The following is a 13,779-nucleotide window of genomic DNA, read 5'->3' on the forward strand; positions in this document are numbered from 1 at the left end:
GAAGGGGCCTCATTAGCCCCGTCAGGTGAATGTAAAAGACCCCTTGGCACTATTTTGAAGAAGTGGGGAGTTCTTTGGGTTTTCCCTCAGTCAACATGACTAAAAGAGCCTATCTGGTCATTATCTCATTGCTGCTGTGGGTCCTTGATGTATGTAAATTGGCTATTGCACTTCCAACATTACAACAGTGAAAAATACTCAACTAGATGGAAAGCACTTTGGGATATTTTGAGGTTATGAAAGGTGTGAAATACTAGAAAATGGTAGGACAATGGTTGTATGACTGTAGTCGCTAATAATCCAGAGACATAAGTTCCAATCCCACCATGGCAGCTGAGGAGTTTAAATTCAGTTAATTTAAATTCAGACAACAGTACTTCACATCAGTTGCACAAAAATAGATGCACACATTTTCCTTTCAGTTGCACCAATCACTTTGATCCCTCATCCAAGAGCCTGTTCAGCCCTTTAACTGCACACAGCTCTTGAAATATGGAAGTTCGACCACCTACTTTGTGAGCTTTCTGGCCCCTGGCGGGACTTCCACCCTTGTCCTGCAAGCATTATTTAAATTAGTTGAACCTGATATGTGATGGGATCAGTCTTCTCCAATGTTGGTGACTATAGGTCCTTCCCTGCTCCATTTGTGTCACTACTTCAGCGACTCAAGAATTTCCAGCCAATGTGCATGTGGACATGGGTTAAATAAAATTTGAGTTCAGTTGTCATGGCCTTACAGTCAAATATAGTAGTTTATTTTTGGGGGGAGACAGTGGTGTACAGATAATGTCACTGGACTAGTAATGCAGAGCCCAGACTAATGCTCTGGGGACATGAGTTCAAATCCCACTTTGGCAGCTAGTGAAATTGAAATTTAATTAACAAATCTGGAATATAGAGCTAGTCTCAGTAATGGTGACCATGAAACTATCATTGATTGCTGTAAAAACACACCTGGTTCACTAATGTCCTTTAGGGAAGGAAATCTGCCATCCATGTCTGCCCTACATGTGACTCCAGACCAAAAACAGTGTGGTCGAATCTTAACTGCCCTCTGAAATGGCCCAGCAAGCCATTGAGTTCAAGGGCAATTAGGGATGGGTGACAAATGCTGGCCTTGTCAGCGACATCCACATCCTATGAAATAATAAAAATAACCTGCTAGCACTCCAACACTCACTACCAAAGTTTATATATGAAGTATGGTCACTTGGGTAGGATATAGTCAAGAGCTACCAGGAGAATGACAGGAAAGACAAGATCCCAAGTGAACCTCCCTCTGCACTGGTCCATCAAGTACTCCCAGAGTAAGTACAGCATGGATGAGATGCTGTGAAGATATCTTGAACAACTTACCATCTCCTGCTTTTTGGTTAGTTGTAACCAGCTTATCCCCAACAGCAGGCTGAAGCTGTTGGAGATTGGCCACTTAAGACCAAGAAATGCTTATAGCGTTGACAACTCTACCTCCATTGGCTTATTCTTCTCGGCTATTAAGTCAACCAGGATTCCTGTTATTGATCTCCTTCCATTGATCAGTGCTGGAAAATACAAATGCGTGACTGATGAGCTGCTATTACCCGTGGAACATAGCCTAGCAGTATTCCCTTCAGGAGAAGAGAGAAAATCGAAACTTAGACAGGGAAAGAAAAACCTCTTTTTAAGTTTGGCTGGGTCTGGGTGCAGCTTACTAGATTTGATCTATATCCTTTTGTTGGAGAAATGCAAAGCTCCTTTCATGCCAAGCAGGGGATTAACGAGTTTTGTTTTACTTCAAGTATTTCCCCATTCCTACATGCATTTTATTTTGGCATTTCATAAACCTGACCACACCTATGCCAGGTCTTATTTAGCAACAAGTTAAAAAGATGCAACACCTTTGTATCAAAGAGCTGCAACCGACACTGAAATGGAGACATGGGGGTCTCCTGAAGAACACAATATCTTCCCTCCCGGGGTCAGTAAACTCCAGCACAACCTATCTTTTTTCTTTTTTTTTAACACTATTGTTTCACTGGCGCTGTTTTTTTTTCTCATTCCTTCCTCCTAGACTTTAAATGCACCTTCTTACGTACTCTCCTTTCTCCCTACAATCTCACTATGTTGAAGCAAAGACTTATGTCATCGTTTACTCTGACTTATTCTTTTCCAGCCTAACGCCTCTGTGTTGCCTTTGTCAAAAAAATGTACAGACTTTTGAAAGTTAAGCTTCACAACATCAAGTTACTATTTCCAATATACTTCCTTCCCTTTCCTACTCATTTCAGCTTTAGTATCCAGCATTATTGGTCCTTCACCTAGCAAGGCTCAAATGGAGGGAAAAGAAACAAATAGGATTTTGTGTGGGATAACAGATCCACTGGGAATAGAATCCTCAAAGGACATAAGAAACATCGAAGGAAGATTTGTGGCTCCCTCTGTGTGAGATTTTTGACTTCATACTGGGTGAAAGAACTTCATTGCACCTTGGCTTTATTCAGAAGGGTAGCTGTGGCACAGTGCTCTGTGAGGTGTAAGAGTGTAGGAGAATTGAATAGAATCATAAAATAGTTACAGTGCAGAAGAAGGCGATTTGACCAGTCGTGTCTGTGCTGACTCTTTGCAAGAGCGATTCAGCTGGTGCCACTCCTCTGCCTTTACCCTGTAGCTCTGCAAATTTTCCCTTTTCAGATAATGATCCAATTCTCTGACAAGTTTATCATAAGTTCTTTGTTTTTATACCCTATGCCCATTCTTATAAAGCCTAGAATCCCATATACTTTATTAACTGCTTTCTCAAACTGTCCTGCAACCTTTAGTGATTTGTGTACCATATATCCCGAGGTCCCTCTACTTCTGCACTCCCTTTACAATTGTACCCTTTCCTTTATATTGCTTCTTCCCATTCTTCCTGCCAAAATGAATCACTTAACACTTCTCTGCATTAAGTTTTATTTGCCTCTTGTCCATATATTCCACCAACCTGTCTATGTCATTTTGAAGTTTAACACCATCCTTCTAACAGTTCACGTCCAAGTTCTGTGTCATGCACAATATTTGGAATTGTGTCCTGTACACCAAAGTCTAGGTTATTAATATATATCAAGAAGAACAGGAATCCTAACAATGACCCTTACCTCACTATAAACCTTCCCCTAGTCTGAAAAACAACTGTTCATCAGCATTCCCTGTCAACCAATTTTATATCATATTGCTACTGTCCCTTTTATTCCATGAGCTGTAATTTTGCTCATAAGCCTGTTGTGTGGCACTGTATCAAATGCCTTTTGAAAGCCCATGTACAACACATCAGTCACATTGCTTTCATCAACACCCTGTTACTTCATCAAAGAGCTCAAGCAAATTATTTGAACACAGTTTGTCCTTAACAAATTTGTGCTGACTCTCCTTAATTAACATGCATTTGTCCAAGTGAATGAAGCCCTTAAATGCTCAAAACAACCTATATAAATGGAGCTGGGGCAGTACCAGACCAGTTGGTGACTAAATCAGATATGCTTTGGTACCACAGTGCAAACGCATGTATATTGTACCAAACACCTGTGAAGTGTGAATGTTATACAGTCAGTAGCTATTCACCTGAATTTATGGTTAAATTAAGTGACATTCCAGTTCTGCCACTCCCAGATCTGACTATATTGTTCTGAGAAATGGCATTCTACACAATTTGAATGGAATTCTTGTGATATTTTTGATAGATCTGGATTTCATAGCCACAATCTGGGGTTCTGCCCTCTGGAGCAGCAACAGAATTGGGTGGGAGCTGCCAGAAACGAGAGAAAAACCTGCCATTATAAACTGGGAATGAACAGGAGGAAGAGTGACAGCATAGGCCATGTTATAGGGGAAGAGAGTCTGGTATGAACTGAGCTGGGGGAAAGGTAGATAAGTGCTAGAGGGGTTGAGGAAGAACCAGGTGTGCCATATTGAACTGAAGAGAGAGAGGTGGAGTGGCAATGTGAGTGCTTTTGTATACCTGTGATCTTAAAACAATTTAGCAATGGAGCCCGCCATTATGGTTGACAGTGTTAGTCTTCATCTCCCCTAACTGTAGTGCAGTTCTAAGGGCATCTGCAATCCTCTGGTATCTTGAACAAGTGCAATCCTCTATGTGTGAGCCCAGGTTGATCCTCTGTGGAGAAGATCATCATTGAGCTCAAACCTGGCCCACCCAACATCTGGGATGGAATTTTATAAGCCCGCTGTGGCAGGGGCTGGGCTGTAAAATATGGTGAGCCATTCAAAAGCCCATTGACTTTGGCAGGGCCGTAAAATTCCACCGGCATTAAATTCCACCCCTGAGAAGATGTATTTTACAGCAGGAATTACTGGGAAGTGATCTCTTTCTACTTGCCCAAAGCACAGCTAAAATCAGTTATTTCAGAGACTGAGAACTAAACCTGGGGATATTACAAGATATCACACAATGTGTATTCACCCACAAAGTCTCCAGCACTTTGGGATATCCTGAGATCATGAAAGATGTTATATAAACAAGCCAGAATTTTCCCGTCGGTGATTTGGGGGTGGAGCCCGCTCACCGATGGGAAAATGACGCGGAATAACGTCGGGAGGAACCCCCAACGTCATCCCAGTCCCTTTAAATTTTTAGGAAGGCAGGCGGACAGCGAAATCAGCTGTCCGCCCACCGACCTGTCAATGGCCAATTAAGGCTATTGACAGGCTAATTAAGATCATTAAAGACCTGCCCGTCCAACCTTATGGCTGGCGGGCAGGCCAGGAGCCCCAGCGGGCTTCTGATAATACGTGAAACCTCATCCACTGGCGGGATGAGGTTTCATGTCCATTTTTTAAAAGTTTAATAAAGTTTATGTCATTTTTATTAACATGTACCATCTCGTGTGACATTGTCACATGAGGGGGACTTGTTAATAATATTTTTATTTTTCTATTTTTTAACTTTTGTGCACTGTCAATGATCTCCCTGAGACAGCACTTAGTCTCAGGGAGCAGTGTGCTCTCTCGCGAAAGAGCGCACTTTGACAGCTGGGGATTCTCTCCCTCCCCCCTCACAGGAAGCGCATAGTGCTTTCTGTCGGGAAGGCCGCTGGGCGGGCCTTAATTGGCCCACCCACTCAAAATGGCGGCAGTCCCCGTTTCAGCGGTGGGGGTCGGCTGTCAGCCCGTTGCTGAACCGTTGGGGCCCGCACGCCCACCAAGGGCAAAATTCTGCCCAAAGTCTTTTTTTTACCATTCCTTAATGTGCCTATTCTAAAGTACACTGGCCCCACCGCCATAGTTCAGGTATGCAGCTCCTCTCCATCCACTCTATCTTGAGCAGGCTGCTGTGCGGCCTTTTGCTACTCATTGATAGCCATGAGAAGATTAACCACATTACCACGTTTGCCCTCGGCTTGGGTTATGTGCCAGTGCTCAGTATGATCATGACCACCCTGCACAAATTTTCCTCTTCTACCATCCCCGCCCCCTCCTGCCAATTGAGATTCGCTGATTTATCAGAGCTCAATTCAATTATTTTTTCAATATTTTGTTCACATCAGTAAAGTAGTAATTCTCTGCTCTGCCTGGGGCAGGATTTTGAGTTTGGCATGCGGGCGTGGTTGGTGGGCCAGGGAGCAGCCAGGAAATGGGCCACCATCCGCGATTGGCCCCCGACCGGGATTTCACACTGGCTAGCCAATTAATGGCCAGCCAGCATGAAAGGCGCGCTGAAAGGTTCAGCGCTGCTGGGCTGGGAGTGGTAGGAGGGTGAGCGCTGAAGTCAGCGTGGGCGCAGGGGGAGCGCTCATAGAAAACTCCCTGAAGGCAGAGAGCTGTCTCAGAACGCTGAAGAGTTTAAATGCCAGAAATAACGATTTTAAAAACCAGCAAAAAATGCCTATGCATCAATCAGGCACCAGAACATATACCAGATGCAAATTCTGACCATACATTTTTTATTTAATTAATATTGGAAACCTCATCCCGTCCTTAGATGACGCTTTCTCAAAAAGGCAAAGGCCGCCTGGCCGATTCGCCCGCTCGCCAACCATAACGTTGGACGGGCAACAGAAAATCACCGTTAACTGTGTTCCTCTCCGCTGAGTTTTTCCAGGTATTTTTATTTTTATTTTTGTTTTGAATTTCCAGCATCCGTAGTTTTTTGCTTTTATTATAGAAAATCACTGTTGATTACTAAGTTAATGGCCTTAATAGGCCTCTTAATTGTTGGCGGGCGCATTGCTGACTCTCGTGCTCTCCCATCGACCGAAATATTATGCAAGTGCGCGATGATGTCAGGACGCTTGCCCGATGTCATCACAAGCAGTGTCACGCCCGAGTGGGTCAGGTGCGCACCCACATGCCAAGTGAAAAACTCTGCCCCTGGTGTTGTAACCCTTCTTTCCTTTGTTAAAATTAGCCTTGTCATTTGGTAATTTTTCAAACTGGAGTAAAGTTTGGTTTCATTTGCCAGCAAATATATAGTTATGATGGATCACCGCAAGTGATCACTGTAGGAGTACTGCTTGGCAAGGTTATATAAGCAGCTCTAATGATATAAAACTCCCCTCTTTGTCTTTTTTGCCTGGCTTCCTCAGTCTTTTGTTCTATTAATACTATTCATGCTTTTTTGCCTTGAGTGTTTGATGTTTTCTGATCAAAGACCATTTGGAAAGGCTGTATCCTGCTTGGTTTAACATAATTACTTTCTGCAGTAGACTTAATATGAATGTAATGCAGAAAAAAAATTAAACAATTTAAATGGAAAAAGAAGCTCTTGGCAATGGTTAATCATATCAGGACTGAGCTTTTGAAAAAAACCAGGCGTTTAGCTAAATTTACTGTACCCAGAATAATTATTGAAACAAAACAATGTACATACATGTCCTCTTCATATGTTCTCTCACTCTGTATCTATCATGAGTTCGCTCTCTGCCTCTTAATGTCAGTTGTCTCAGTTAGTGTCACTCTTGCTTCTTGGGTCAAAAGGCTATGAGTTCAAGTCCAGTCAAGGCTGACACTGCAGTGCAGTGCTGAGAGGGCAGTACAGGCCCTCAGTTTTAGCTATACTGCACAGGCGGCACAGGCCGTCTTTCGAATGAGATGTTCAACAAGATGAAATGTCTTGCCTCTCTGGTGAATATAAAGGACCCCGTTCCACAATTTTGAAGAAGAGCAGGAGAGTTATCTTAGTGCCCTAGACAATGTTTACCCCCAAAGCAGCGTTGCAAAAACAGATTATCTGGTTATTATCACATTTGTGGGAGTTTGCTGTACATAAAATTGGTTGCTGCAATTCCTACATTACAACAGTGACTACACTTCAAGAAGTACTTCATTACCTGTAGACACTTTAGGACAGCTGTGGTCATGAAAGGCATTAGATGAATGCAAGTCTGTGTTTTATTTTGCACTCTCTGCCTGATTAACTATTAATAGGATTTATTTTGCTGAGTTGAGTTGGGATTGGGAGGCCCCTGTTTACACACTAATTTATTTTTGATGGCCTTATATTGAAATTTCCTCTTTGAGCTGCTTCTGCATAAATTGGGGATCCATGGACAGTTAGTACAATGAGTTTTCCTGAAGAATACAGAAGTCAATACATATATATTCTCTCAATTATAAAGCAGCTTCTCATTTTAAAATCCTTGCTTTTGTTTTATGGTCAGGCTGGTGCAGAACGGGTAATAGTGAATGTATGGATCATTGTGTATGAGCTGAGTCAGTTCCTGTGTTCGTGTCACTTGGTGAGATGTTCCTCAATACCAGTCATTGTCATGATGTGTGAGATATCTTAAATTCAAATTATGAAAAAAAAGTTATTACATCAGGATGGTTAATCATTGTCTCTTTATATATTGTACTTTTTTAAAAAAAACTCTCCCAGATTTACCAGACTTCTTTATGAAGTTATAATCCTCCATCCTCTGTCTCATCATCATAGTGTTCCACATGTACGGACTATAGATTTCATGTTCTATAGATTTCATAGTGGACTTTAATTAAATCTGTGATTACTCAGACAGCCCCCATCTTCGAAGTTTTCTCATTCTCTCAAGGGAAAGAAAGATGTTGCTTGCATTTATAAAGCACCTTTCGCAACTTTAGGATGTCCCAAAGCCTCCCACAATCAATCAAATGCATTGATTTTCTAATTTACTGTGAAAGGTGCTGTGATATATTTTATCCCCTCCTGAGGGGACTGTTAATGTCTCTATCAAAAGTTGGGGCCTCCAACAAGGCAATATTCCCTCCGTATTGTATTTAAATATCAGTCTGGATTTTGCACTTATGTCTGTAGCAGGGCTTGCAGAGGCAAGAATAGTACCACTGAGCCAAGGCCGACACCTTGCAATTGTTGTATGTTCAGTAGAGGTTCATGAAGAGGTTCTGAGTCTTCGATGGTTGAACATTAACTGTTTTTTGATAACACATAACTATGTACACATATGCAGAGGATGGCCCAAGCTATGAGCAACTCCATGCTTGCCTCTAGACAGGGCTGTATCCACTCCACAATCTCGGGTCATGTGTCTCTTTACAATCACGCTGTGGGTGGTACTGTTTCCCAGTCCCACATTAACCTGATGTATGCCAGATACCCTTATACTACAGAATGACATAAGTTCAAGGTGAGGGGCAGGAGGTTTAGGGGGGATGTGAGGAAAAACATTTTTTACCCAGAGGGTGGTGACGGTCTGGAATGCGCTGCCTGGGAGGGTGGTGGAGGCAAGTTGCCTCACATCCTTTAAAAAGTACCTGGATGATCACTTGGCACATCATAACATTCAAGGATATGGGCCAAGTGCTGGGATTAGGTAAGTAGGTCAGGTGTTTCTCACATGTCGGTGCAGACTCGATGAGCTGAAGGACCTCTTCTGCACTGTGTGATTCTGTGACTTGAACCTGGAACTCAGTCAGGTGGTCTGTGAGAAAATGGAGAGAGAAGGAAAATAAAAGTAAGCAGGGAGTACAATACATTAATCAACATGTATTCTTGCCTATACAGGGGAAAGCCAAATACAGCTAGGGTGAATCCTCGCCCAGTAACTGCAAGGATAATCATAATCACCCTGAGGTGACTTCACCACCCATTTTTATTTTGGCTCAATACAAACTTCAGCAGTATCTCTCCCTCCTTTTGAGCACTCTATAGCCATCTAGTATGAATTTTGACATTAATTGCTGTTGTTCTTTACATTTATGCTTTATCAGTTTAGAGCTATTTTTATTCACCTATCTTTCCAATCTATTTTGACAGTCTGCTTGTGATGTGCTTTGATCAGCAGTTTTCAGTTTAAAAAAACTTCAACTAAAGCTGTGAACCTCATGAACAGTTCCTCTTTTAAATGGAGCATTTGGCATATTTGTCCAGTGACCTTTTAGTTCTGTTCTCCACTTCTGTTTTATTTGCCCCTACTGTAAAGGGACTTGCATGTCTTCATTTGCCAGGGATTGGACCTGAAATGTTACTGTATCCTTTCTTTTTTAAATACTGGAAGACTTGATTTAAAAGCCAGCACTTTGTTTTATTTCAGATTTCCAGTATTTGCAATTTCTTCTTTATGTAAATAGAAGGACTGCTAAATGGCATTAGTCGATCTCATGACAAAGACAACTTTTTTTTAAACACTCTTCATCTCTGGTTTCAAAATGAAATTGGATGCACACTTGAGGGAAATAAATTTGCAGGGCTATGGGGATAGAACATGGGACTTAATGGATTGTTCTGCAGAGATAGAATGGGGAGGGAGGGATGCGAAATGGGACTGCCAAGATTTCTCAACCAGAAATGGGCATGGACTCAATAGGCTGAATGGCCTCCTTCTGTGCCATAATGATATTGATTCTTCCACCATCCCACTCCACCATCTCCTCCCACCCCCTCCACCCCACCCCAAAGATCTGTCTGTCTGCCCCTCTCTTTCTCTGTGTTTTTGTGTTGTAGTGTATATCTCTATGTCTGTTGCTTTATCTTTGTCTGTTCAAACACTTTCTATACTGCTACCTATTTCTTTCCTTTTTTCCTCTTGGCATTGTTTTTCTTTCTCATTTTCCTTTACTCCTCTGCTGTAACTGCTGACTCATGCTGAAGAGTGGATCTGCTGCCCAGCTGCCTTTCAGTAGCTTGCTTAAGTCACCTTTCTTACTGTGGGATCCTAGACAATTAACGTGGCTAGAAATTGCAAGAGAAGGGAAATTCATATCTCCAACTACCTAAAGTTTTGTCCCCACTGTTTTTGCGTCAATGCCCTTAGAAATCTTGCAATATTAAAAAAATCATGTGGAATTTCCCTATGAAGTGCTGTTTACATAAAGTCTAAAGACCAAAAATGATGACTGCTGCATATGAAATATGGCCATTTTTTAAATTTCAGCTAATGTATTCCAGTGTCTGTTCGCATCATCTGAATATAACAGTTATTTTAAGGTGTCTAATGCAAAATCTTGTGAAGCTGCTGATCGTCTAATTGCTACATAATGGAAACATTCAACTGGAGCAGTTCCCAACTGGAGTCAAGGGGGAAGGAAAGTTGTCCCGTGTTTTTGTGGCAAGCATTTACCACTTGCATGAAAATAAAAATGCTTTAGGTTATTGATTCACAGAGGCCACTGGAAACATTGGTTAATCATTTGATCATTGGTATGACAAAGGTAGTGTTAATCTCTTGGTAGAGACCAATTGGTGTGATCCGTGTAGAGGTCAGTAACTTATATTAAAAAAAACCCAGAAATCTGAAATCCCTCGTATTTATTGAAAGAATGAAACCACAAGATTCTACGGTGTGATATAAATGAATTTTACCACACAAGCGTTAAGTAAAGCAAACATCGCTAAATAATTATTAAATAGGTAATTACTTGTACTTTGCATTGGAAAACACAATAAAACACAACCATATTCCATTCAATTTCACTTTACTACCCATACAGAAATTTGTTTTGCATTTATTTCTTGTTCATTTAAAAAATTACATATAAATGAGCAATAACAATAAGAGAGGGGAAATTAACCTATCAGAGAGGTCTAATTTTAATTAAATATGTATGTAAAAATTCCAATGCATTAAAATAATCAGTCAGTGAGTTCCACCCTGAGACAATTCATACATCACATATACTTTATGCCCAACTCCATCTTGCACCCATCAGCACCACACACCCCCACCCCACCCCCAACCTCCCAGGAGCAAACATCGCATCATTCGGGCACAGTTTTTGAGGTGGTTGCGTTGTGCTGGGAGTTTTTCAGACTTGAGTTCCCTACCTCAGGAGCAAAAATGCAGCTTACTGTCTGAAGAGTGGGACATCCTCCCTCATGGTGGTGGAAGCCATGACCTGAAGTAGCTAATTGCCTGAGCCACGCAAGATAGCATCATAGCTTCCAAGGCTAGCGAAGCCAGGCTCACCTCTGACTTTCCATTGCAGTGGACGGGCCACCACCTTGACATTAAAATGTGGCCATCAAGTCCAAGGGCAGTTTATCTAACAAGTTTCACTTCCCACTGGAGGTGGGAGGTGAGAGTGGAAATTTGGGGCACTGGTGATAATCTTCCAGTCTTCCTTAGACATAGAGGTGGTGCCAGGGGACTGAAGAATTGCGAATGTTACACCCTTGTTCAAAAAGGAATGCAAGGATAATGCCGGCAACTACAGGCCAGTCAGTTTGACTTCAGCGGTAGGGAAACACCTGGAAACTATAGTTTGGGGCAAAATCAGGAGTCACTTAGACAGGTGCAGGATAATTTAGGAAAGCCAGCATGGATTCATTAAGGGAAAATCATGTTTAACTAACTTGCTGGAGTTTTTTGAGGAGGTAACAGAAAAGGTTGATAAGGGCAATGCGGTTGATGTGATGTATTTGGATTTTCAAGAGGCATTTGATACAGTGTCACACAGTAGACTTGTGAGCAAAATTCTAGCTCATGGAATAAAAGGAAAAGTAGGCACTTGGATAAGAAATTGGCTGAGTGACAGGAAACAGAGAGTAGTGATAAATGGCTGTTTTTCAGATTGGAGGAAGGTCTGTAGTGGAGTTCCCCAGGGACCCTTGCTCTATATATTAGTGACTTGGACAGTGGTGTGTAGGGCATGATTTCAAAATTTGCGGATGATATGAAGATTAGAAACATTGTCAACTGTGAGGAAGATTGTCTTGAACTTCAAAAGGGCGTAGACATATTGGTGGATTGGGCAGACAAATGGCAGATGAAGTTCAATGCAGAGAAGTGTGAGTGATTCATTTTAGCAGGAAGAATATGAAACAAAGGGAGAGCCTCTAAAGGAGATGCAGGAACAAAGGGATTTCGGTGTATGTCTACATAAGAAGTCATTGAAGGTGGCAGGACATGTTGAGAGAGCAGTTAATAAAGCATATGGAATCCCAGGTTTAATTAATAGGGGTATTGAGTACAAGAGTAAGGAGGTCATGTTGAACTTGTATAAGGTACTAGTTAGGCCTCATTTGGAGTACTGCATCCAGTTCTGGGCACCATACTTGAGGAAGGATATGAAGGCATTGGAGAGAGTACAGAGGAGAGTACAGAAGCATAGAGAGGATCAAGAATGATTCCAGGGATAAACAACTGTAGCGATGAGGATAGATTGGAGAGATTGGGACTCATTTCCTTGGAGAAAAGAAGGCTTGAGGAGACTTGATAGAGGTATTCAAGACCCTGAGCGGTATGGACAGGGTAAATAGTGAAAAACTGTTCCCACTCAAGAGTACATCAAGAACTAGATAGCACAGATTCAAAATAATGGGCAAAAGGAGTAGAAATAATAAAAGCAAAAATTTTTCACCCAAAGGGTGGTTGGAGTCTGGAACAACTTCCTGAAAGGGTGGCAGAGGCAGGTCCGATCGAGGTATTCAAAAGGGAATTGAATTGCTATCTGAAAAGAGAGAATGTGCAAGGCTGTGGGGATAAGGCAATGGAGTGGGATTAGGTAGAATGATCTTTCAGCGAGTCAGTGTAGACTCGATGGGCTGAATGGCCTCCTTCTGCACTGTAAACATTGTGATTCTGTGAACACTGGCTGTAAAATACAAATTGAGTCTCAGCCTCCCATCCTCCAGCAAATGCCATCACTACTTAGTAAGCTAGAGTGAGACAAAGCCAACAAAATGGAGGCAACAGTAAGGGAATCATAATGAAGGTGCTTGTGCTATCTGATAACTCAGTGGTTGAAGACATTATCCTGTGTGATCCTCAGCCATAAGGACCAGGAAGGTCCCAGATCCCATTCATGACTTGGTGTTTACTTAGCTGATGTCTGTTACAACAGCAGTAAAGGTAGTAGAATTAGTATCAGCAGCCAAGGTTAATGAGGGGAAATGAAACTGGTGAGGGTTTATGCTCCTAATTGCTATCTAGTGACTCTGGCTGGAAAGTGTGCTTGTGTAATCATCCAGTGAGAACAGAATATTTGTCAACTCCAATATTCAGTTTAGGTTCACAATAAAAATGACCATTTGGACAAAGGACCAAGGGACTGGCTAAACTGTACTCCAGCAAAAGATGGGGTCTTCAACAGAGGTGGGAGAAATTCAAAGTCATCTAACAATTTTTTTTCTCTTTTTCGTCATAGGGCATCATCACTGATGAATGTAAGTATCCTTTTTAATTCTATAAATAATCATATTTGTTGATTTATTGAATCTGGTACATACATGTTAATGTTTTCTTTCAAAAAAGCTCTCAAAAGCTGACAAACAGCCCAAAAAGTTGATTATTCAAATACAATCAAGAATTGAAAAGAACTCCACATAAAGGCCTATGACCAGGGCCACGTCTTTATGGTGACAGAAGTAGT

General features: G+C 41.7%; 1 protein-coding gene across 1 annotated transcript in view; it reads left to right on the forward strand.

Moving 5' to 3' along the window:
* ptprja (protein tyrosine phosphatase receptor type Ja) overlaps nt 1-13,779 on the forward strand; it is a 196,500-nt gene that overhangs the window by 22,007 nt on the left and 160,714 nt on the right. Inside the window, exon 2 of the mRNA XM_078548955.1 lies at nt 13,555-13,573. Coding sequence (XP_078405081.1) covers nt 13,555-13,573 — 19 coding nt within the window. The remainder of the gene's footprint in view (nt 1-13,554; nt 13,574-13,779) is intronic.

The sequence above is a fragment of the Cetorhinus maximus genome, chromosome 9, assembly GCF_964194155.1.
Source record: "Cetorhinus maximus chromosome 9, sCetMax3.hap1.1, whole genome shotgun sequence".
NCBI classification, from domain to species: Eukaryota; Metazoa; Chordata; class Chondrichthyes; order Lamniformes; family Cetorhinidae; genus Cetorhinus; species Cetorhinus maximus.